This window comes from Bombus bifarius, unplaced genomic scaffold (assembly GCF_011952205.1).
Source record: "Bombus bifarius isolate JDL3187 unplaced genomic scaffold, Bbif_JDL3187 scf7180000008265, whole genome shotgun sequence".
NCBI classification, from domain to species: domain Eukaryota; kingdom Metazoa; phylum Arthropoda; class Insecta; order Hymenoptera; family Apidae; genus Bombus; species Bombus bifarius.
Genome location: NW_022884550.1, coordinates 626,076 through 653,015, shown reverse-complemented (window position 1 = coordinate 653,015; position 26,940 = coordinate 626,076). Strand labels below are relative to the sequence as shown.

The 26,940-nt window shown below is 32.5% G+C and overlaps 3 protein-coding genes across 5 annotated transcripts; 2 read left to right on the top strand and 1 right to left on the bottom strand.

Moving 5' to 3' along the window:
* The first annotated feature begins 430 nt into the window (after nucleotides 1–430).
* Nucleotides 431–11,955, top strand: LOC117211921 (mediator of RNA polymerase II transcription subunit 14). Of its 2 annotated transcripts, XM_033456256.1 has the most exons (20): nucleotides 431–540; nucleotides 642–794; nucleotides 908–1,067; nucleotides 1,555–1,687; nucleotides 1,799–1,972; nucleotides 2,096–2,401; nucleotides 2,486–3,144; nucleotides 3,235–3,602; nucleotides 3,699–4,121; nucleotides 4,211–4,354; nucleotides 4,444–4,587; nucleotides 5,391–5,563; nucleotides 5,677–5,871; nucleotides 6,089–6,352; nucleotides 6,426–6,672; nucleotides 7,595–7,965; nucleotides 8,066–8,224; nucleotides 8,330–8,599; nucleotides 8,726–8,989; nucleotides 10,260–10,424. In XM_033456256.1, the coding sequence occupies exons 3-20, from the start codon at nucleotides 919–921 to the stop codon at nucleotides 10,422–10,424; spliced, it is 4,608 nt and encodes a 1,535-aa protein (XP_033312147.1). In that variant the 5' UTR covers nucleotides 431–540; nucleotides 642–794; nucleotides 908–918. The 2 variants fall into 2 exon arrangements, with proteins under 2 accessions (XP_033312147.1, XP_033312146.1); XM_033456255.1 differs by lacking the exons at nucleotides 431–540; nucleotides 642–794 and having other exon boundaries at nucleotides 919–1,067; nucleotides 10,260–11,955.
* Nucleotides 11,956–12,206: 251 nt separating this feature from the next.
* On the bottom strand, nucleotides 12,207–26,535 carry LOC117211922 (tetraspanin-1). Of its 2 annotated transcripts, none has more exons than XM_033456257.1 (9): nucleotides 26,282–26,535; nucleotides 16,533–16,634; nucleotides 15,640–15,738; nucleotides 14,503–14,631; nucleotides 14,359–14,433; nucleotides 14,160–14,267; nucleotides 13,865–14,029; nucleotides 13,631–13,772; nucleotides 12,207–12,727 (listed from the first exon to the last, which is right to left on the bottom strand). In XM_033456257.1, the coding sequence occupies exons 2-9, from the start codon at nucleotides 16,605–16,607 to the stop codon at nucleotides 12,702–12,704; spliced, it is 819 nt and encodes a 272-aa protein (XP_033312148.1). In that variant the 5' UTR covers nucleotides 16,608–16,634; nucleotides 26,282–26,535; the 3' UTR covers nucleotides 12,207–12,701. The 2 variants fall into 2 exon arrangements, with proteins under 2 accessions (XP_033312148.1, XP_033312149.1); XM_033456258.1 differs by lacking the exon at nucleotides 26,282–26,535 and adding an exon at nucleotides 21,541–21,634.
* Nucleotides 19,755–22,123, top strand: LOC117211940. Its single transcript, XM_033456295.1, has 4 exons — nucleotides 19,755–19,825; nucleotides 20,829–20,913; nucleotides 21,549–21,662; nucleotides 21,970–22,123. Exons 1-4 carry the CDS (start codon nucleotides 19,755–19,757, stop codon nucleotides 22,108–22,110), a joined length of 411 nt encoding a protein of 136 aa, XP_033312186.1. The 3' UTR covers nucleotides 22,111–22,123.
* Nucleotides 26,536–26,940: the final 405 nt, after the last annotated feature.

The window sequence follows — 26,940 nt, the reverse complement described above, 5'->3', positions numbered from 1 at the left end:
ATTTTTAATCATCCTTCCCTCTTTTACACATACTATTTATTCATCGTTACTTTTTTAATGATGTTTTTAAATTGATATGAAATTATGGGAAATAAACAAATAATACTTAGTTAATAATAATATTAAATCTTCTGATAAGTTATGTTTATATATTATTTGAATTTATAAATTTTGAATGTAAATTAATTTTGAAAATAATTAACGTCTTTTAAAATAATTTATAATGTGTAATTTCATAAAAAATTTTAATAATTTTCAAGATTGTTTTTGTACATAAATAAGTAAGATAAATTAAATTAATAAAATGTTTCATTCGAACTTTTATTGGTGTATTTAAATTTATATGTTTTTGCTAATAAACTGTCATTTTAATTTACTTTTGTGGTGACAATGCAACGTAAACTCGAATCGAAATATACAAATAACTTGAACGAGCCATCATGAAAGGGTATCCTATCTAGTTTTCCAACGTTTATGACATATTTGAAAAGTAGCTACTTTCACTTACTATTATATTATTATAGTGTATATGATCGAAAGGTAAATGTTGGAGATGAGAATATATTTATTTGATATTAATCTCTTTCTATTGTGCTTGTTCCCTCATTGTTGATATATTTTTATTACATATATGTTTACAGGTATACTAGTATGAAAATGAATAATCAATTTTGTTATCATTTTTACACCTTCAAATAACCAGTTTGCAATTTTGATGCAATATATTGGAATTAGTTAATGTGAAATAATTAATAAATATTAATAATAATACTACAGACATATAGTATCATAATGTACGTATATTATATATAATATCATATACAAGTATTATATTATTGGTATTCAGGTTAATATTTATAGATATCTACATCCTAATTAATTTGAATTTTGGATTTGTCAATTATAGTAGAATATAAAATGACTCCAGTACCACTAGAGGGTCATCAAACGCCTGTAACTAACAATATCCCACAGGAAGGAAATCGTGGTGGTTCTATTTCTCTTGGCATGCTCATTGATTTCATCATACAACGTACTTACCATGAACTCACAGTTTTAGCCGAATTGTAAGAAAATTTGCATATACTTTTATATTGCATAAAGTAGAGATTCAGTGTATATGAAAATCAATATATTTCGAACATAATTCAATGTAAATTAATGGAAGTAATATACATAATATATATGATACATGAATATTTAACAGTAAGAGTTAAATAAGTATAGTTAGATAAATAGTCAATCATTTAGCTAGTAGTTAAATAGTCTGATAAGAGAAGCGTATAAATATCTGTATCAGAAGGATGTATGGTTGAGAGTACAGGACAAGTAAAAATAACAATTACAAACCAAGTCTCTTTTCATGGCTGGGAGACTGAAAAGTGAACTATTCTTCTTCTTCTTCTTCTTCTTCTTCTTCTTCTTCTTATTATTATTATTATTATTATTATTATTATTAATATTAATATTATTATTATTATTATTATTATTATTATTATTATTATTATTATACATAAATATTCTTTTTAACCAAAATGTAATATGTCTTTACAGATTACCTCGGAAAACTGATATGGAACGTAAAATAGAAATTTATAACTTTTCAGCTAGAACTAGACAGCTATATGTACGATTATTAGCATTGGTTAAATGGGCTAACAGTGCTTCCAAAGTTGATAAATCTGCGGTATACTAAAAATTAATATTTTGTTTATTCATTGCAACGTTTTAAGCCTCTGATGTAGTTAATTTATTGTTGTTCAATGATTATTGGACTAAAAAGGAATTTTTTTAACAGCATATAATGGCCTTTTTGGATAAGCAGTCACTGCTTTTTGTTGATACAGCTGATATGCTAGCAAGAATGGCTCGTGAGACATTAGTACATGCAAGATTACCTAATTTCCATATTCCGGCCGCAGTGGAAGTTCTTACAACTGGAACATATAGTCGTCTACCAGCATGCATAAGAGTATTTTTAATTTATTAATACTTATAATTATACTCAGTGTACTTAGATTTAGTAGTAGATTTAGATTAGTATAATTGTTTCAGTTTCAAACTTTACTTAAATAGGCACGTATTCTTTCAATAGGAAAGAATTGTCCCTCCAGATCCAATTACACCAACAGAGAAAAGAACTACCCTGCAGAGATTGAATCAAGTCATTCAACATAGATTAGTTACTGGAAATCTGCTTCCACAAATGCGCAATTTAAAGATTGAGGCAGGAAGAGTAACATTTCTTGTGGAGCAAGAATTTTCAGTATCACTTACAGTAATGGGAGATGGTCCAACAGTACCTTGGAGATTATTAGAATTGGAAATCTTAGTTTCAGACAGAGAAACAGGAGATGGAAAAGCTTTGGTGCATCCATTGCAAACTCGTTACGTACATCAAGTATTATCTTTTTTAACAAATCATTATATTATTTACTTTATTTTTTAATTATTCAATATTCAAGTAAATAATTTTAATTGCAAGGTGGTTCAGTCAAGATTGGCAGAGAGTTCAAATCCATTATCTGAAGTTTATCATATTTTGCACTATTTCTGTCAATCACTACAGCTAGAAGTACTTTACTCTCAAACATTACGATTAATACGAGATAGATTGGATGATCACATTCACGTGGATGAATATACACCAGGAAAATGTCTTTCTGTCTCTTACTGGAGAGAACTGACTAGTAAAGATCCTCGATCAGAGCTGGGATATAAATTAACAGTTCAGGTTGACCAACATGATCCTGCAAGGCCTCTCGCAATAGTACATGTTCCATCCTTAGGTAGCAAAGAAAGTGAAATAGCAGACAGAGCAATTAGATCAGATCAATTATCAATGGAATGTTTGTTAGTGCATACAATATATGTACGTACCAGAAGTAGATTATTAGATTTGAAGCAAGAACTGCAAACAATGTTGAAAGATGTTGAATGTACTTTAGCCGGTTCACCTGCTATTCTTTCTGTTCCAATTTTGCAACCTTGTTTAAGAGCAGAACATTTATTAGTTACTGTTGATACACATACTGGAATGTTGCAATGTCATGTGCCTCAATATGAAGTTCCTTTGATTCCTGAATTAACTGCTGCATTAAATGGTGATCATTCTCGTCTTCCGACGTTAATATCAGAACTAAGGTAATATTGTTTTAATTTTCGTTTCATTATATTTTTTCCCCCTTCTTTTTGTCTGCTTTTTAATACATTTTATTCTATTTCATATCACAGATTTTGGATAACACAACGACGATGCGAAAAAACACTTCAGCATCTCCCAGCAACATCTCATGAACGTTTGCCAGTACTTCTTCATCCTGATCATCCGATGTCAAAGATTAGTAGACATCGTATGTTTGTTCAACTTCATCGACATCCTACAGTAATTTTAATAGTGGCATTTAAGGAAAAGGAAACTTCACCATGTGAGATTGAATGCTCGTTTTACCTTGCTGTAGTAAAGCATAGTTCCATAGAAGACGATCCTCATGATGATAGCATTGAGACAGAAATTCCGAAAATGTATCTGAAAGTTCAAAGCTTAATTGAGTTTGATACATTCGTCATAACCCATGGTCCTTTCACCAGTGTTGATAATGGTCAGTATTTTAATTTGTGATGCACTAATATAGTAATGCTATTAAATTTTCATTTCATAGAAGAACAAATAAACAGTTATACTTAATATATCACAGAAACTTCTGAAACAAATAGCCTTAAACGAAGAAGTACAGGAGCCAGTGGAAGATCTGATGCCAGTACTACATTACAGAACAGAAGATCCAAACAACCTGCATATTTTATCCCGGAGTTAGCACATGTGGTTGCACTTTGTGATGAAAGGATACCATTTGTAACATTAGCACAAGAATTAACTAGGAGAGATATAGCTCATCAAGGACTTCAAGTAGAAGCAAATGCTACTGCATTAGTTTTAAAACTGGTTCAGTTACCTGCCCCTTTTGCAGGTGTAAGTACTAGCTGTGCTTGGTACGCTCTTCTTAAAAGATTGCTCAGTGTTTCAATCAGAGTTCAAGGCAAAGGTATGGCTAAAACATGGATGGCTGAGTTTGTATTCTATGGTAGCCCTTTATCCAGCAGCCATCCAAAAGAACAAGGTAATATATTGTTCAATACTTCAAAGAAATATCATATATATTATAATACATTTAAATAATCTATATGTAACCTGTTTAATTTGTATTAGGATTACGAAGACCAGTATATTTTCAATATGAAATGGGTACAGCAGATACGGTTTCGCGAACAGTAGATGCGTTACTCAATGATTGGGCTCAAATCGTATATCTTTATTCTATTGTACATGGTTTAGCAGAATATTTTAAAATGGGTATAGCTTGTAATTTTATTAGAAAATAATATTGAGTTGCAAGTTGTATGTAATTAAAACCATTAACTTTTGCGCTTTTTATGTTACAGAAAAATATAATCTACGCAATATGGTTAGTATAAAATCATATAACTATAGTAAGTTAGTTCTTACTTATGGTCCTAACCGTGGAGCTACTGTTACTGTGCAATGGAGTACCAATGATAAAGCATTTAAATTGATTTTTGGAAAAAGTAAATATTACCTTTTATCTTATATCAATTATACACGATGTTCATTCTAGTGATCCATATATCTTTTACCTTTTTGTGATAATATAAGTAATATAAGAAATATATAAATTATTGTTAAGAGTCATCTGTATTGAGAGGCAATGCAACAGCAAATATTTTGAGAGCATTCTTTATAATATCGTTGAAAACGGCCAAATTAATTCAATGAATACCATAGTGTACCATTTTTATTCATAATAATATTAGATTTGTAATAAGGAAGTTAGTACTAGAACGTTTTCAGCGCATGTAAGACATTTGGAATGGATTCTTAATTTATTAATATATCTTAACCTTTATTGGTATAAACTTCTTTCGGTATATTATGAATTTTTAACATATTTTATGTGCTCTGCTTTTTATCTTTCTATATTTAAGAATCTTTTATTTTATCCTTACATATCTGTAGATACATATACATAATTACCTATAATAGTACAAAAAACAGTGATACATCATGGTACACATTGAATCGTATTATTATCTTCCATGACAACATAAGAAAAATTAGTTTTACCTAAAATATTGTGTCACTTTGAGTTCACTATAATGATTACCATGTAATGATTTATCATTACTATGAAACATAAGAAATACAGAAATTCTCAATGCTGTTGAAACATTGTCAGAGTTTCTTGTATTAGTTGTGTACGCTTAATATAAATAAATCGTCATTAATCATTTTTGTTATTACATGAACATCCTATATATTCTTTATTAATTTAATGTATTTCTACTAATTTAAAGCTTTCATTAATGTATAGGTCCCACTAGCACTACTACTAATGCTCATTCAATTATGAAGGAACAACTTGAAGCTCATTTGAATACGCATAGAAATTTGGCCCAACTTATACACATTCTACATGAAACACTTCAACCCCTTACATCGATTAGTAAATTGCCTACGATTCCACAACTTTGTGTTTATAATTCGGTATGATTTTAATATTACTTATTTTTCTTAAAATTTGTTTTATTTCATTTTTGTTTGTTAGATATTGTATATTTTGTTATTATTGTCCATAAGTTGTATTGTACCTTTTATAGAGACCTCAAGTGCCAGTACAAACTTTCACTATCATGCCACAATGTGTAACTCTAGTCAGAATTGCGTATCAGGGTATGTATTGTTTAGAACTTCGTCTACGAGGAAGTGGTTTAGTAAGTTTACGAGATGGAGCATACAGCCGTTTTGACAGAAGTTACGTTGTAGATGAGTTCACTCCTACACAAGGTCTTAAGGTAATAGTATTAATAGTATTAGATTTAATATTAATCATTTATGATAAAATATTAATAATATTAGAATATGTATTAGAATAATAGTAGAATTCTATTTGATATCTCACTCCGAAGAAGTTATTCTTTATAAAAATATACTTCACAGCTTAAAATGCATAATATGTAATTTTATGTAATTTAGTTTTCTATTAATTACTTATTTTTGCTAATTGTATAGGCCTTCTTATCCAAATATGTGGATGAAAGTGCAGTTTCCCGCAGAAGATCTCAGTCAGAGGATGACAATCCTCCTTCTCCTGTAACAATGGATAGCGATGGCGGTAGTGGGAGTGGAAATGTAGGTTTTTTAAGCCATCATAGAAGTGGACCCCAATCACCTGCACAACAAAGAGATGGATTAAGATTTCATCCACCTTTGACTCCGCCTTCTGGTAGTAACCCTCATACTCCAGCTAGTCCACATACTGCTAATATATCGCAGGTAGCTTTTGTATTCATTTCAATACTGTATAAATGGTACAAGATATTTTCTTTTTACTTTCAATTTCCTTCAGACGAGTCAACATCAAAGCTTTGGAAGTAGTCCAGCTACTTCCTTCAATTTGGCTTCACCACCATCACTACCACCAAATACTCCCAATATGCTACCACATCCTTCGCCAGGTTCTGGATTAGTTGCTAATAGTCCTTTAAACCCGATGCATGTTCCTAGTCCAGCTGGATTAATGCCAACATCTTCACCAGGACCATGTAGTAATGTTCAAGTGGGACATTCTCCAGCAGGATCCTTTATGCAAACTGGTAAGAAATAATTTTTAATTGAGAATGTAAATACTACAATATGTATCGTTTCAAAGTCATATCACTTAAACAGTTATTAGCAGTATTAGTATTAGTATTAGTATTAGTATTTATTGCATCATCCATACATTATTCAATGTTTTCGGATATGATACATTGTATCATTTGAACTATATATATATAATATATATATATATAGTATATATATTATATATATATATATTAGTATAGTATATATAATATAGTATATATATATTATATACATAGTTCATTATATATATATATATATATATATATATATATATTATATACATAGTTCATTATATATATATATATATATATATATATATATATATATATATAGTATATATACTACAAACACACACGCACACACGCACACAAAATTTATTTAGCATTCTGTCTTGTTCTCTCTCTCTCTCTCTCTCTGTGCGCGCGCGCGCGTGTGTGCGTGTTATATTAAGTGTATTATTTTTTCCATGTCATTTTTAATAGTGTTTATTATTAGAAACTTCTAGATTATGAAATAACGTTATAAACAATCTTTCTCAGTAAAACTTTGCTTTTATCATACAATTAAAAATGACATTTGTTAACAATTTATATTTATTTTAAAAAAAAGTAGTAATCCAGTAGTATGAATTATGTTTCTCTCATCTTCCTATTGCTTATAATTTTCATTTATAAGTCATACAAATTAATAGTTGAATAATTTCTTTTTATTTATATTATAGAAATAAGTAAATGTTTTGTAAAATGTTGCACTAAATGTTGCGCCTAAATATTAAACACAACGACAACATCACTAATTTCAATTAAATGACATAAGTGCATAACATTTTTCTAATAAATTCTATTAGAATTAGAAACATAATATAGTGAGATTTTATGGTTATTTACTTAGGACATATAGATGGAAGCCCATTTCCATCTTCACAGAGCATGACTTCTCCAGCAGCCTCTAATTGGCCAGGATCACCTAGTGTACCTAGACCATCTCCAGCACGTCCTACACAGAGTCCAGGACATGCAGCACTGCATAGTCCACAAGCTTCTGATCATAAAACTGGTACCCATATCTCAAGGGTACTTCCACAGCGTTCATGGGCAGGTGCTGTACCTACGCTTCTAACTCATGAAGCTTTGGAATTACTTTGTTGCCCTTCCCCACATCCCTCTGGACTTCCTGGTCCCGATCTTTCACCGCTTGAAAGATTTTTAGGGTGCATTTATATGCGCAGACAATTTCAACGGTTCATACAAACTGATGACTGTGTAAGAGTATTTTTTAATAAGAATATTTTATCTAGTTATGTATATTATATTTTAAAAGTACAACACAATTTATAAAAGTTATATATTAAATTATTTATAGTTAACTGCAGTAAATAGTACAGAGCCAGGAGTTGTACACTTTAAGGTAGAGAGTTTACAATGTCGAGTTGGTTTAAATCCACAACATTTACAGTCTCTTCATATAAAGGTGCAACCACTTCCGGAACATAAAGATCAATGGTCATTGGAAGAGTTACAAGTAATTGTCATAATTCAATTCATAATTCAAATTTTCTTTTTTTTTTAATATCTTTTTCGCTTATATTTTTAAAACTATTTTTATATATTCCCTCTTCTTTTGCAGATTATAGAAAAATTTTTTGATACAAGAGCAGCAGCACCACCATATAAACCAAATACACTTTCTGGCTTTGGTAGAATGTTAAATGTCCCATTCAATGTGTTAAAAGATTTTGTACAAATAATGAAATTGGAATTAGTACCTGGATTAGCACAGCAACAACAACTTAAATGGAATGTACAATGGTGTTTAAGGATTCCTCCTTCTGGAACTCCAATTGTACCAACTGGCATGGCTGCTGTACTAGTTTGCAGAAATAAAATCCTTTTCTTTGTATGTATACATACATAGATGTTTATTAAAATACTATTATCATATTAAAATGACAATATTCTCAATAATCTATATTAATTTGTTATAATAAAAGTTATATTAACGTTTGATCCGTCTGTGTTACAGTTACAAATAACAAGAATTGGATTACCGTATCAAGGAGAAACACCGTCATTGGTTTTACCGCTAGTTTATGATGTTAGTACAAATTTGACACAATTAGCAGAGAAAAGGGATCCAAGTCCAGCTTCTGCAATGGCAGCTGCATCTTTACAGTTAAAAAGATTTGCTGAATATGGTGCAAATCAATCTGAGTGTTCTCTCTTTCCTGCAGTTAGAGATTTATTAGCTAATTTGACTCTTCCTTCAGAGCCTCCTGTTATGTCTCAGGTAAATAGATAAATCTTTTCATTTTCAAAGTATTAAACCAGGATTTAATCAAACCTGCAATTGGTTCATGAACGTTTACGAATGCTTTTAAGGAGAGTTACTGTTTCGAGTGAAATTCATTGACTGCATGCGTTAAATGGGGACTAGAGATCGCCGTTTTCCATTTACAGATCGATGAAAGCCTAAAAATAGCATATCTTTGGTAGGGACACTTAGTACATATTCGTAACAAATTTTTGCTTTTCTTTAGAAAAAGAGCTAGCTTCTGTTAGCACTTCTATATAAAATCTATCTACTAATTATGTACTATTATATATACTACCTTGTTCTGTTGTATTCTGTAATCATATTGAGTAATTTATTCAGTCATTGTATTATATGTGTCACTTTTCAATGAGATTTTATCTGTTTCTAAAATTATTAATGTATTTAATTTATACCAATTTATTAAAAATTTCACTTGTCCAATAGTCCTTTTAGAAGCAACTGCCTTTTATCTTTAACAAAGAACAACATGTAGAGGTACGATTATCAGATTATATGTCGGTAAATATAAACTTAAGCAATTATAAACATAAGGAAAAGTCAAGCTTACATTTAACTAAAAATGCATACATTATACTTCTATATGTTAATTTCAAGATGAATGCTTTGAAAAGGAAGAAAATTATGAATAAGCTAAAATTAAATAAGGATTTTTTTAAAGGCTGTGATACGAATAAAATTATAAAGATTTGCTGCACAATTTGTAGTAAGCCTATCAACTGTTATTCATTGTATTACAGAATTGAATATTACAACATTTTTTGTGAAATAAGAATAATCTTTCCCTACATAAAATTGCAATTTAAAAGAGACATGTATATGATCAGAGAAAACGATTTGCGCATTGATTACATTAACCTGAGCATGAACCTTTTAATTACCAGCAGAAAACAAAAGTCTTTCATAAAATATTATAATTGCCATGTCGCATATATTAAATCTATTATACTTTACCTAACTGAAAAATTAGAAAATTAGAATGTACGTGTAAAATTTACGTTAAAATTGAATTACTGTTAAAAACTTTTGTTTAAATATATTTTATAATACTTGTTTATATTATACTATACCAATATATTAATTATTTACTTATTATAAAATAATTGGTAATAATCTAATAGTAGAGATATTACTAATAATAATAATGATAATGATATCTTTTATTTAACAACTGTTCATGTGTTTGAAAAATAAAATATGCATAAACAAACACTGCTGCCTATAGATAGTTGCATCGCCAGCTGGTGGACAGGTAACACCAACACAGCAGATTCAAAGTCCTGCAATGCAATTGCATTCTCCTATGGCTGGAAATCAAGGTCCTCCACAAGCACCATATGGAATTCAAGGTATGCCCCCCATGGGCATAATGGGTGGACCACCTCAATAGGACATGCTTTACTCTCCTAACCCCCTAAGTTTACCGAATCAGTCATCATGGATCAACTGAATCGTATTGTTGTAATGTCCGTTTTAAGAATGTGCATAAGTCTTCTTTTTCGTTTGTCAATATAACGGACTAAAGCGGGGAATTGTAGGAGAGTTGTTTCATCAAAGAAGCCTTCTTTTATAAAAACTATATAAAAAGCAAACTATACGAAGGAACATCATTAGTATTGAACTTAAGGGTAGACGGACCAAATTTCACTTGAGAATTACTTATTAAATCAATGGGAAATTATTTTCAATAAATTCTATTTATTTTTTAATAATCTTGCATCTTTACATAATTATGCATTATTATCAATTATCAGAACACCAGTTATAAGAAAAATGGTATAGTAAACTCTTTTCATAGTACAAACTTTATTATATTGAGGGATATATTATGAAAATAATTAAACACTTTGTAATATTTTGTATTCTTTATAAAGAAAAGTCAAATATCAAGTTCTTTTCGTATTTATCGTTAGACGATTACATCAAATTCTTAAATTTAGCAGGTTATAGATAAAACTGGCCACTAAAAGCATTCTTTTTACTATAAAACAGTGACTGTGATACTAGTTCAAATATAGAATAAATGAACTTTACGATTAGATTATGGAATAATAATGTAAGATCATCTATGTAATAAATGATAGTTCTTATATGTAATTTAAATATAAATTATCTTAATATGTTTATAATTATACATTATCTTTATTATGTAGGCACCATTGATGATAATATTACTATAAACAGATATCTGGTGCTGTTAAAAATGTATAAATTTTGATAGTACCACGATGTTTCTAATAATAACAACGTTTTTAGTCGTATTTGTTTCATAGATGACAAAATTTTTAAGATCTTTTAATCGAATAAAATATTTATTTATTCCCATTTATGTTAAAAAGATCGAATAATTTATAATAATATATTATTTTTATTATGATTCTTGTAATACGAAAATTTGGTTCATAAGGAAGTTTCTTGAAATATCTTTATAAAATAATTTATATTTGAAAACTAGAATTTGAACAGTTGCTTTCTATACGTACTTGGATGTACTATGTGTATAAATTATACTAATCCTCGAGAATAAAATAACTGACCAATTACTTAATCATATATGTGCAGAATTGTATATTAATTATTAATATGTATTAATAAGGAAATAATATATTACTATGAATTATTGGATTTATCTCTCATATTTGCAATTTTTTAACATCTTCATGAAATTTTACAACAATAATCGTAAGGTAATTTTTTTCTACAATTACACTGCTGTTTGTTTAATAATAAAACAATTCGTTTTTTCTTTACGATTAATATTTTGGTGAACGATTGTAAGAAGAAATATGCTTCTCCATACAATTGAGAGGAGTTAAGAAAAAATTTTCAAGTTTAAAAAGAATACAAAATCTTTATCATGATTCTTGTACAGTATAAAACAATGTAAAATATACATTATAAAATATTACAAATTTTTATTATACATTTTAGTTTCTCTTATAAACAGAGCGATTATAATATGTATCATTTATACATATTGATGTACTATAGTAAATATAACTTAATAAAATAATGTAGTATAATATTCTGTGTTAATTGTTAAAAATATATATATATATATTTCTTTTTATTATATGTATATATATATATTTCTCTCTCTCTCTCTCTCTCTCTCTCTCTCTCTCTCTCTCTCTCTCTCTCTCACGCATGCGTGCGCGCGCGCGCACGCACGCACACACACACACACACACACACACACACACACACACAAGTAGTTCAACGCAAGCATATGTAATTTTTCTGTAGTGTCTTGCTTTTAAACTCTTTATTTGTTTTTGTACTGGTTTGCTTTAAAAAATGAACAATATCTTTTTACTAATTAGATTAATTTTCTAATTATACAACTAGTTAAATTATCGAGCGTCCTGCTTGAAAAAACAAAACAATTGCATTTGAAATTTTTGTACTTATACCTTTTAGTTGTTGTTAGCCCAATTAAAATGTACATTTATGATACATATATTTGAAATATTCATAGAAAATATTACTCGATAAACATTTCCACTTTTGCGAATATTTTTAGAGAAGTAATAAAATATAATTGAGTAGATGACGAACACGTATTCTGGCCTAGTTTCGAGTAGTAAGTAAGCTTAAGCCAATTTTCACTTCTATGAAGGAAGTAGCCAAGAAGAAGGTACGAAGAGTTCGCTGTTAATGCATGTGGTCAACAGCAACACCAACAAGTTAAAACTGTAAACGAAAATGTTTTGTGCGCGATATGAACTGACGACAAATGATTGCGTGAACTGCTCCAGTTCGTTATCATTAGATTATCGGCAAAAATCGTAACGATACAAAAAATATATAGGTTTTAATAAACTATTGTGCTATGATATAAGTATAGAAAATTTACTTTCGGAATACGATGACTTTTAGTTAATTTGTAATTTGACTTATATACGAGCTTATAAATAATACAAATATATCATATGTAATGATATAATATTAATTATAGTTATTAAAAATATGATTATATGTATATATAATTAAAAGTTTTAATAATAGACATATTGGAATATTAAATGTTGCCAATTTATTCAACATTTGTAGTAATACTGATAATTTTATTAATATAAGAAATTATCCTCTATTCTTTTCAATTTGAATAAAATTCGTTGCCATAGATATACGGATAAAAGAAAAGAATTACACTAAGCTTATATTAATTTGAAAACTAATTCGTTTTTAGCGAAACACTTAACTTTCGAAGCCAGTAAAAGTATAAATAGAATATTTTCATTGCTGTTAATTCACCAAGCATTTTTCGACGATACGTCGACGCAAGCTAAAAGAATGTATTTATTTGAATGTTTTAAAGAAACCTTTCTAACTTTTTCAAATCGTTTCAAATCGTACTAGAGGAGAAAAATTTGTTTTCTTAAATGATTATCATATATATATATATATGATATATATATATATATCATATATATATATATATATATATATATATATATATATATAATATATATATATATATATATATATATATATATGAGTTGTTTTGATCGGATGTAATATTCGTAAAACGAAATATTCATAAAATATTCATGAAATATTCATGTTATCAATCAGTGAGAAGTGCAAGCCTACCGTGTTGTGGACGCCAGTAACAGCATGCCAAGTGCAGAGCTAAAATAATAACCAGGATTTCGACAAATGCTAATCCAGTCGCAACGCCGATTACTATAGCCGCATTTTCTTCGATCGTCCTCATTATTGCTCTATAACAACCCTACAATATTTATACAGCTTTTTATATATCTCGAATAGCCTTTATAATAAATGAATTATAAAGTTATTAATCTAATCGAAGTATTTTCCAACCTGTTTATAATAAGAATTATTGGAAGTAGGACTGATAGGGCAAGATGGATCCTTCAAAATATTGTTTTCCTTTATACAACATGCTTCAGGTAGAATTTTATCTGTAGATGTCCAATTTGTACTCTCTCGGAAGTCCAAATGATTGTCTACTCCACAGCAATGAAGCTAAACATATATAACAGGTTAATGTATGTAAATCCGCTTGTTAAAACTTATTTGCGCTTAAGCATTTTTTTTAAGCATTTTAAGTCTATAAATTTGTCCTAATTAATCAAACAAGCAAATTTGTAACAACCTGTGTCATTATGCCATCCCACGTCACTGTGATTGTCTCTGTTTTATCGATGTTACTGGCATAGTATTTGATCGTAGACTTGAGAAAATCTCGTGTACTTTGCTCTGCCTGAAAGAATTGCGACGAACAGACTAATATCAATTTCTATTTAAGATTGGAATTTACGTAACTAACAATACGACGAAAGAAATAAACTTACATCGCCTTTAAGTCCAAAAGCCAAACCTACTACAACAGATTCCAGGATCAAAACGAGGAGAATAAGAACACCGTACTATAATTAAAAACTTAATTGTATCGTGTGACACTAAAGTCTCTTTCTTTCGGCTACAAAAGTACTTACGACACAAAGAAGACACCGAGATTCAAACATCGCTCCACAGTAGCCCAAAAAGCTGATCAAAAAGGTCAACGTTCCCGCCAAAATCAAGATGTACGATATTATCCTGATAACGTCGGTGTCCGTTTTGTTCTACGAACAAAATGATTGAATTTAACTCTATGATTAACGTACTATCGAATTATCTGTTAAAATTTGAAATAAAAATTTTCGTAAACCAGCATATTAAATATAAAGCTATAGAAAAACTTTTAGTAAGATCTGAAATATTTGTTTTGAGTTATTTGAGTTTATTTGAAAATTGTAGATTTTCTGAAAAATCAAACGTTAGAGATACTTGGTTTTAGATAGAACATATTATAATATAAACATATTATAATATAGTTCTAATAATGTATACATGTATAATAAATAATATATAATATATAATATAGGATGATATTATGGTAATTGAAAGTAAAAATATATTACGATATAGTGATGTAAGCGTTGCTCTTAGTATACAAGTTAGAAAAATTACGTTGAAAACAAAACAAAGAGTGAAAGAAAAAACAAAGAGAAAACAAAGGGAAGAAAATTGCACTTATGTAAAGAAAGATTGTTACTCTTCTAGTAACACTATGTACACTATATCTCTGTTAGTACCGTGCTTCCTTCGAACGACAATTAATTCGATAACACTGCTATAAATAAATATATACATCTAATCGGCGAACGATATTATTATTAACAATATTATTATATTATTATGTTCATTATCATTCATTTAGAATAGCTAGCTTATATTAGGAGCGAACGATCTATAGTAAGTAGGAGCGCGAGGAAACGAAAATGAAAACCTGTACACGATAAGAGCTTACGAGTAGAAAGTGCCGGATATATTCTTCTCGGTAGTTAACTAATTGGCAACGCTTTCGTGTCGCAATCAACGGAGCGTGAATCGGTAAAAAATATCCTATTACTACAAATAATCTTACTACCGATTGTCTTCTCTTTTAATCGTTCGATCAAATAATTTCCCTATATTCTGGCAACATCACTTGAACATGATCGAGTGAGATTTTTTCCTTTCTTCTTTCGTTTCGTTGCTTCTTTTAAAAGGAAAATTTCTGTTTCGAGAGAATTGTTCTAAAACTTTACCAAAATGTCCGACTGATCGAGTTTGCCGACGAGATCAGTGAAAGAATTGCTATCGATGAAGAGCCAAACTCCAACCGCCAACGCAGCCCCTCCGGCTACCTGTAGACAAAGCCGATGAAAATTTAATTAATTTTCTACCACGCCAGGATGTATAGCGAGATCGGAGAGAAGAATTAATCTAGAAGTACAGGGTGTCGTAACGAATTGGATCTGGCAAGTGAGAATCCCTATCGAATCCCTATCGAATCCCTATCGAATCCCTTCGAGAGAATCAGATGTCTCGCAGGTATCTCGGATATTCGGCTGAAATCGTTAGCCCTGGTGGTTAAACAGTCGTTTGAATTGGTCGTTAGCAGATATTTGAAGGAATATTCGAAGGAAAGAGACGACGAGGGAAGACGTTGCGAAGTCGCGGTGACGCGAATTTGGAAATTCCGAGTACACGTTGAGAGAGTGCAGGGAACTAGAGAGGACGATGGTCGGTCGGTATAGAGGAAATAGTTAGCGAGAAAGTGAAGGAAAAAGCTGCGAACTGGCTAAGAGAAGTGGAAAGGATATTAGGGGTGTTAGGCAAAGAGTTAAGCGATTATATAATAGTTGGATAAATAGTTAGTAACTAGATGAAGACTTAAATAGTTAGATAAGAATTAAGTATAGTTGGACGGATGAGTAGCAGTAACCTAACTAGGTTAATAGTAGGCCGCCGTGTTAAATCAACAGGTCGTATCTACGACTTAAATCGAGTGGTTGCTGCCAGGTAGCGGATATAAATTAAAAATAAATAAAGGGAGAAATTATATTTTGATTAGGAATCGAATTAACGATAAATATATGTAGGATAATGTCGCAATAAGGAATGCGGAAATAACGTCGTACAGGAATACAATACTTACGAAGAAAACGAAATTGAAGAAACATAGAAAATACTTGGCACACTGCGAAGCACAGCCCATTTTAGCCTCGTTCATTCACTGAGACTGAAACTGTATCTGTAACTGAAAAAAAGTAAATATCGTTCGGTACTCTTGCGTACTGAATTAAGAATATCATAACGCGTGCTACTTGAACATTAAATCGTAAACGAACGTTAGCCTCGCTATCGGTAAACTGATTTTTATGCTATGCGCGTATTGTAAAATATTTTTTCTAATTTTACGAAGCATTTACGACAGAAGAAATTAAACGTCATACAGAACGTTTACAATACGTTCTCTAGTTGCTCGATTAAGACGACGTATTCGTCGTTGAAATCATCGTAGGCGGGAAACAAAGAGCTGCGAAAATTGGCCGAATTAGGACGAATTTCTGTTAATTAAGAATACGTCCTTTGCATTCATAGTCGAATACAGCATCTAACGAATGACGCGTTAATGCATTCGATGTTATTAAGACGGCCTCGTATTTCGTCAAAAGTAATCACGATGTTACAGCGTTTACGTATCGACGACTGCAACGCATGTAACGTAAAGTATATAGTATTGCACACGCGTAGTAGGTATACGTACAGTGGACAAAAGTATTGGCACGCGATTCCAAACCGTTTGTAACTATTCTAAACCAGCTTCGATAATGACGTACGTACATCGACGTGCACGAAGGGTACCTGTAGGACACCCGGGTATACAAAAATTACCCGGTTACCCGAATACGCGAGACAGTTGAGAGTTTTATCGAAGGTATGGGTGTCTCTCTCTCTCTCTCTCTGTGTGTGTGTGCGTGCGTGCGTGCGTGTGTGTGTGTGTGTGTGTGTGTGTGTGTGTGTGTGTGGTAGCTAGGAGCGAAACGTTTGCAACGATGGAATATAGTTAAAACTGTAACTGGAAGGGACAAAGAATAGTAATACTAGGCGCGGTACGATAAAATCACAAACATCAGATACGATAAGAGGAGACATAAATATGTACGAACGGTGGGAAGGGCAGAGCATCTACAGCATCTAGAACATCTAGAGCATCTAGAGAGGACACTGGTTGGAAGACGAAAAGAGAAAATGCGTTCCTCGTAAAATTGAAATAGGTACGTTAAAACGCTCGCCAGAGAATTGCTATGGGATATAGCCTAGCGTATCGAGCGAGGAGGAAACAGTGAAAGGCAGGAGAAACGAGGCAGTGGTAAATCGCTTAAGATCCATAATAGAAAAAAAGCGTAGAGATACAGGGAATAATCCGAAGCAAACGCAAACGCAAACGCAAACGCAAATGCAAACACAAACGTAAACGCGAAGAAATAACTCATCGCCCCGATGGCAACGAGGAATGAAACTATCGCAGCAGAAGGCAGAGGAAATCAGCTGAGCGGCTCACGAAATAATCAGGAAGCTATTAGGCCGAGTTACATCGCGGTCCCGCTGCGAATGTCCGCTTTAGCTCTCCTATCTTTGCGCTGCAGCTTGTAACGTAAAAGCATCTTCTATTACCGACGATGCGTGACGCCGATGATCGTTCGATTGAAAAATATCTTTCGATATTTTCTCAAACAAAAGTAAAAGATATTTTCCGATAGTTTCTTGCTAACTAAAAATCCAACCATGAGGCCAGAATCGATCGTTTATCCGAGATATATATTTGTAAAATTTATCGCGTTGTCGATCGTACGTAATATGGAACGCGTCAATGACGCTGCTAACGACGACGATACGGAATTGTATTTATTTCGTGGCGGTAATTAACGTGGCGGTTATAACGAAAAGTGGGTGCGACGTATTCGCCGTTTTCATCGGGATCATGAAGAATGTGCTTCGGAAAATTAGGAACCGCATCGTCTGACAACGTACCGTACCGTAGGATTCGGTGGTCGTGATAACGCCGATCCGATAAAATCGCTTCAACGCGGCGAATCTTCTTCGATCGACCAAGATCGACCACGATCGATCACGATCGGCCACGATCGACACGACTAGTGTTGCGTGTATAATAATGGATAACGAAATCGAAACACGAATATAGCGACAACGGCGATGTCCGAGGCGTTGGAAGTAGGATTAAGACGTAGGATTAAGACGATTTAACGGTTAAAAGGATTTTGGGCGGATAAATGTTGAAAGAAAGAAGCGTGTTTCTGTTTTCGGGGAAGAATTATGAGTGTTCCATATTAGACGCAGTTACCCTATATATCGTCATATTAATTATCAACAATGTTCGTACTTGTATCTTACGAAAGAAAGATTGCTTTTATAATATTCTGGCTCGTGCTTCCTATTACGTAGATATCGTGCGCACTCTGTGCACAGGTTATAAGGCGTTTGCATGGTTAATAATATCGTGCTACTGAATCATTATTATTATCAAATTAGTTTACCAACAACGTTACGCAATATACGAGTACGTATGTATATCGCATAAGAAGACGCATAAGAAGACGCATAAGAAGACGCAACGACATAATCGTCCGATCGTTCCGTCATTCGTATATGATCGATATCGAATTATATTCTTTTGAATAAACCGAGGAATCTGCAAAATTCAGAAAAGCTAAGTAGACGTTATTTTAAATTACGCTTGTTCGCGGTAATTACACACGTTCGTAAACGTATTCTCGTGTGTTATCTGCTTCTCACGAAGCTCGTACAAAGAAGAGAATTTTGCATAATTAATCGTGTTAACGATGGTCTATTCGCATCGGAGTACTACAACTTGGATACACCGTTATACGAGTAAATTCATAAAAAATTACATCATCGCGACAAAACTCAAACTCTCGCGTTCCCTTTCAACTACTTGTACATCAGTACATGTAATAGCTTCGAAATCCTACACTTTCGAGATAAACGATTATCTAGTTGAAACGATCTAGAGCAAACGTAGAACAACTTGGACCAATGAAAACAACAAATACGAGATTTAAAGAACGGGGGCTAGCTTCACACACGGGGGCTAGCGATCACAACGCTGCAAACTTCTATTATATTATTATTATAATATTTCTTGCTCGTGTCCTCCGCTATCACACGTCCTTTCTATCATTTTTTCTATTACTTTTCTATTATTTTTCTATTATTTTGCTACCAAGTTAATATTCTACGCGTTAATATGCGTATAATATGCGTATAATATGCGTATAACGGCATCAAAGTGGAAACGTGTCGTATAGAGCGTCGTATTGAAAGGGAAGAAAAGATGCTTCGAAAGTTAGAGAAAGGCGTGAAAGTATTTGAAAAATTGGAAAAATCTACAACGTTAGAAGATTCGTAATTAACTAAGCCAAAAATAGAAACACGTAATTGAAAATTACTCGAGAAATAAGAAATTTGTAGCTGAATTGAGAAATAAATATGTACTATCTGTTGTACAACAATGGTAATAAATCAGCGACGAAGGTACGACACAGTATCTGGATATATATTGTACGAAAAAGTTTTGAAATTTGTATAAATATCGTCGTCGACGTTTCGATTGCTTATGCTGAAAAAAAAGGAAGAAAAAAGAAAAAGGAAAAAAAAGAAAAAGAAAAAAGAAAAATAATTATAAAGAGAGACGCAGCTTCCATTATCCGAAAATTCCCTCGTCCGAAGAGTTACGTCTTCCCATTAATTCGGATAGTAGAGGTTACATAGTACGGACGAACAAAGTACGCGAAACACGGTCATTTTTAATTGTAAATCCGCCAAGGGTAAAGCCAAGAGTAACGAGAGTAAGTATCGAAGAAAAAGAAAAGCGACCCGTTGGTCGGGTATAATCGAGTCTGCTGACCTAATTTTCCACGTGTCATCGTCCTCCGAACGAGAATTGCCACCTCGCCAATTGCTTACTCGCAAAAAGGTTACACATCTTTTTTACGCCCGCTGCATTCTATCTATCTCTATTCTATCTCTGTGTCTCTCCTACAACCTACTATAATCTCCGTATTTTGTATTTTAACAACGATATTGATATTTCGTAACGATATACGCTTTAGCTACGGCCGTGCAATGTACCTTTCTATAACTTTGAGGTACGGTGTTTTTAAAGAGGATCCAACAGGCAAGTTTCAATTTTCTATCCGATTTTCTAATTGCAAGCGAATACCGGAATAGGCAGCGATCGTAAGGAGCAACGTCTAACGAATAAGCTGGCTGCTGTAAGACGTGCCAACCAAGACTCGTCATGACGTCTTTTGTCCGTAGAAGCCACGTGGGGCCTGACATTGTCACGCGGTAATTTCACGGAACGTCCTCCTTCGTAGGTGCCCCGACGATCGGATCTCGTGTAAAGACGCGACACTTTATCGCTTACCCAACAAGTGGCTCAAAGTTACAGAGAGCAACGACGAACGAATTCCTCGATCCCACGGCTTGCGGTATGTTTTTCTTTTCAAGTAAACTTTGAGTTGCGCTGAAAAATTTGGATTATTCGTTCGCTCGCTTAGTACAAACGATGCAAGGGTATTAGTTGTGTCGTAGATTCCCTTTGTACTATGCGTAAAAGCTGTAAACAGAATCGTTACGAGCGTTACGTTAGATTTCTCGTATAAAAGCGCGTTCTAGGCTTGCATACGTGCGTGCATTATGCAACGAGGATACGATATACATTTGTAGGCACGTTATTGCGTCATCGTCGAAAGTTGTCAAACTCGTTGAACCGCTAAAATTAAACAGATTAAATGCCGAACAAATAGCCATTAATACGACCAACCAGTCGAGCATATAACGTTTCACGAGAACGAAAACCACTTTCCGATCCAAGTACTTATTACCGCTTAAAGCGTGTTTTTGCTTTCCGCTTTTGTCAACAACAAAATATTCGTACTCGCTTTTGACTCTTGGAACATTGTTCCAACAAATGGCAACTACGCCGATACAGAAATAAAAAAGAACAGCGTGTCGTTAACTTAAAAATTTATTTGTCGAAAAATCGTGTGACTTGGTGAAAATCTTGCATTTTCAGATTTGTCAAATTACGTTTTTAGTATTTTCAAATGTTCTACCTTCACAGCATCGCACAGCGAGATCGTTGCTCGCCAAACGGGGTAAAAAGCACGTTCTTCCTACGTTTGCTCACGGACGTTGTCTCTCGAGAGACCGAGCCATTCGAGCACCTTCTGCGAAGGTAAGCAGGTACGGATTGTTATCGAGACATAGAAGCGATAATAACTTTGAAATAAGGTCAAATTGAACACGCGTTTACGCCAACTCTTTCCTTCTTCCTTTCTTTCCTTTCTCCCCTATCCACTGTCCACTGTCCACTGTCCACTGTCCACTGTCCACTGTCCTCGAGTGGATCCCACGTATTACGAAACACACCCTGTATACTCTCTCTGCCTTTCTAAACTTGACTTTTGTCTCCCGTCGTCCGTGGATTTCCTAGTTAGACAACATTATAGAACGAGAGGAAAGACAAATTCCGTGCTTCCTAGGTTCGTGGAAATTACGATATTTACGAAGAGGAGAAGCGATTGAGAATGAGGATGAACAAAAGCGTGACAGTGAGTGGTGAAATTCTTCGGTATATATATATTCGTCGAATAAATTCGGTAATAAATCGTAGCGGTTACTAAACTACGCGTGACGCGTGACACGTGACACGTTCGAAACGTAACGTAATACGTTTGTAAATTATATAGAGACAATTATAATGTTGTCAGTACGAGGATAGATCGTAAGATATTAACGGAAGAAGAGACCGGATTGTTGATTGTTATAGCGTAGAAGACGTTCCAGGGGCATCCGAGGTCTCAGATGTTCAAGGCCTGTTGGAGCCAATTTTCTTAGCACAGTATGTTAGTTAGCTAGTATGCTTTTGCGCTGTAGCTCTGCCATTTCTCGCAAAATTAGTTAGAAATGTAGCCAGCATACTGGTTGAAATGTACGTAATTCTTTTCTTAATGTATATAAACATGATGTAATGTGTTATACGATTATATGTATATAAATACGATATTGACGGATATGGAAATAAAATGTATCGTACGATAGAAAATGTAGAAAATATATAGAATATATAATAACGTTATAAATATTTTTGCCTAGTATGTATCGGGTGTAGAAAAGAATAATGCAAATTTTTAAGCAAAGTTCAAAGTATTCGAGGTTGCTTTCTATAACTTTGAGCTATCTATCGGGCGAGCGACCAATTCCATCGAGAAAAAATGTGTCTTTGGACGAGATGCGGTGGTTGGGGCACCGACAAAGGAGGACGTTCTGTGAAATTACCGCGTGACAACGGCAGGCCACACACTGTTTTATCGTCGTAATGAGTCTCGCTTGAGATAAAACACAAAGATAAAAGAAGTTACTCTGATATATTACTCGCGAACTGCACCGTTTTCAAAATCACTGAATCGTACGATTCATTTAGTTTCGATTATTTAAATTTCATGTTTCACGCTTTAATCGTTTAATTGTAAGAACACTAAAAAACAAAATGCTGTTGTTTAATCTGAAAATATCATTTGTTTTTGATTATTGGTTCCTCGAATGTTTGGACAGGCTACACAGATTACAGGAAATGGAGTCGTATTACTTTCAAAATAGACAAACGATAATATTAACTCCGTATAGTAAGGAAATGTCGATTAATTGAAACAAACGAATGTTTTAGACATTTAAATTATACATCGATAATAAATAAATAAAAAGTTCGCATAAACGCATAGGAAGGTTTCCCGTTTTCTCGATTTTTTTCAAAAAATCGACTTTCACCACTTTCTCAAAATATGTAGTCCAATTATATTCGTTCGAACGAGCTTGAGCACGTAACATGACGAGGGCATTGACATCGTGCAAAGTGCATGCTATGTGTTGTTATGGAAACACAATTCATCACAAGAGTAGCTTTTTTTCTTTTATTATTCATCCCTTGTCCAATATATCATATATTACAAGTAAGTAACAAATACGTTTAATTGCTCGGGTATCACTGTGAAAGATTTTATCCGAGACTTTCTTTCTTCAACTTGTCCACTTGATCTTCATGCGACGGAATTTCAATTTTTACGAAAATACGCTTTACTTTCATCTTCCCAGTCTTACTTTAATAATACACAGGAACGGTGGAATATAGCTTCTATATTTCTTATTACAAACAGATATTTCTCTACTTAATTATGTACTTTAATTTTTCTAATTCTTAGATACTAACTAAAAAACCATCCGGAAGTATAAGATAAAATAATCGAGGATATTTTCAATCTCATATAATGAAATTTATATGAGGTAGAGGGGGATACATATTGCGAAAGTCTGGTTATCAAAAGACAAAAAGCAAAGTACCAAATAGTAAGTGCAATAGTTGCAGAGAAGAAATTAGAAGAGTGATATAAATGTGTTTAATTAGACACGATAATATAAAGAAATGATTTTTCAATTTATGAGATCAACGTGATGCCGGTGTCAAAAGAAAGGCCTTCGAGTTTGCTCAATGTCGTTCAAAACCCACGACCATATCCAGACCCATAGACCCGTAGACCCGTAGACCCGTAGACCCGTAGACCCGTAGACCCGTAGATCGGTGAAAGAAATGAAAAAGAAGCACACGTTTCACCTACAATGTTATATTCCGCTGCATTACCATCCATTTTACCAAAGTTTTTCAACGACAACAAAGTTTTTCAAAAAACGCGAGCATCAACCTCAAAGGCAAATCTAACGAACCTTGATGCAGAGAACGACAGTGAGTGACATTTGATATAGGTCACAATTTTTTCATTCAATTTGATTTCTTTTAAAAAGTCATTGCGATTTTCCTTTGTTTCTCTCGCAGTTAAGTTCATCCGTATGTTATCTTATAATAAAAATCCTTTTTCACATCTTTCCTAGCATCGTTATTTTTTTTACAACCAATTTGTAAAAATCTCGTTCATCTCGGTTTTAATGCTAATCGACTTGCACTGACTGGCTTCTGAATTCACCATATGTTTTTTAATATAATAAAGGTTATGAGAAGACCTTATGAAATATATTATTTGACAAATCGATTCGTATATCGATGATAGAACGATATTTTGTCTTCAGCATAGTAGTCCGTAGTGTCTAAATAGATATTAAAATTTATCGTTTAATTTATCTATTTAATTTATATATTTAATTATCGCGTTGAATAAAGCCGTACAATACGTCCGGAGAACCAAACTTTAAAGACGTGCAACTTTTGAACCAATAGATTACTGAACTTAACCTTGCATTTCGCCTTTATTCATCGAGCACTACCAGAAAATGCAAGAAAAAAGGGAAGAAAAACGAATTAAAAGACGAATAATTTCCAGAGGAAAAGTTTACCCAAATTAGGAAATTATAAATTATGACTGAGACATTAAATAATGAAAATAATTCAGCGATGTATTAATGTTGTTTGTTTAAAACACACACACGCGCGCGCACACACGCACGCACACACACACACACACACACACACACACACACACACACACACACACACACACACACACACACACACACACACACACACAAACAAACAAACAAACAAACAAACAAACAAACGTAATAAGGTACCTGTTAGAAGAATAAGATTACGAACAGATACTATACAAAATCTTTTCTCTTATCAAAAAGTAAATATAGAAACGGTATAAAAGAGGCAAAGGAAAGAGAAGGGGAAGGTAGGACAAGGAAGACAAGGATAGAAAGAAAGGAGAGAATTTCCAAGAAGGGAAAGTCGTACACCTCGTTACAAAACGAATGTAAGATAGTCAATTCTGATTTCAAAATTCGATTAATAAATTATTTACGACATATTACACAAAAGAGATAAAGTAAACATTACGTTTCATGAATGCACGTGGTTTTCCAGGGAAGCCAATATTTTTATATCCACTCATTTCTAACAAAATTTGGTTAAACACGTAAAATAGTATAACAAATAGGAGTAAAATTTCGTGAGAAAATTATAATGCTGTAAAATACTAATAGGAAAACCAATAACCAAGCAGAACAATACAAATAATAAGAGAAAGGTTATTTATGAAAACTGATATTAATAAAACTACATACGTATATGTTTTAACCAATATAAAAATGTAATTGTGGTTGAAAACCAACTTTATTCACATATACATTACATGTAGTAGAGAATTAATAAAAAGAATCAATTATGAAATAAGATTTTATTATTAAACTCATCTGTTGGTTATATTTCAGTCTTTATTAAATTAGCTTGTTCTAATCAAATTTAAAGTGTTTTGTGAAAATGGTCGCTAACGAAAATAACAACAAATCTTTAAATAAACGAAAACTTCAAATTTTGTAAGTAATGTAATAAACAGATAACGTAATAAGAAAAAAAGAATCGATATATTTACAATCAATATACTTAATATACTCAATATACTCAATATACTCAATATACTTTTGTAACATCAGATATTTTAGCTTATATTATTCTTAACGTATATTAATCTCGGTTTAATTTTGAATTCTATTAAAAAATTCCGTAAAATTTATCAGATACGAAAGACTATCTCATTTTTATTCGTAGTCGTACATATTACACATGAACGTTACGAGAAAACAAATGAAATGCTAAATACACAAAAAAAATCACGTTTATAACAGGAACAAAAATTAATATTAATAAATCGCTTTATAGACTAATATAGATTTTATGTAGAAAACACTTGAACGAAAGTTTCGCGTTTAGTGGGAATTTAAAAATGAAAAGTGATACTTAACGGAATATAGGAAAAGAAAGAAGCAAAAGAACAGATGACTTACGTTTACGATACCGCGCCTAAAATCCTTCAGCAAAAGGTTCCAGGAAATTAGAAGGTTAACGCAAATAATACACTTCACACCACGTCACTGTTTATCACCATTGTAAAGATAATAGAATCGAATTGTAATAATTTTACCGGCGTCATCCGTACTAACAGATTTCTCGAGACACTGACACGAGCAGAAAAAGAAACGCTGTCTCTCGATGCTGTTTGCCGCGCATCTACCACAGGTACCTGTCGCGGTAGTTCTTCTACCAATGGCGGAAACTTTGCTGTGATAGGAGCTCTCTTGACTAATCAGTGGCTAGCATCTCAAACATAAACAAATCATACCGTTGAAAGTTTTCGCGCCTTTACGTAAATATATACACAAGCGGTTCTTAATCTTTTGTTTACTACGGACCTGCTTTAAATAACTTTTTGTTGTCCCGGGGACCCTTAAGACTTAACTCAAAATTTAAATGCCTAATCTGCTAAATATGTATATTTAAAACACCCGTCAACTGTTCAACAACTCCTCTGATCAATTTAATTTTCAACTTTCAAATAACAAATGAGTCTACGTAAACAATTATTTAAATGAAAATTAATTTAATAACATTTAAATTTAAATGAAAAGCCAAACATTGCCTATACATGATACATATTACATATTTT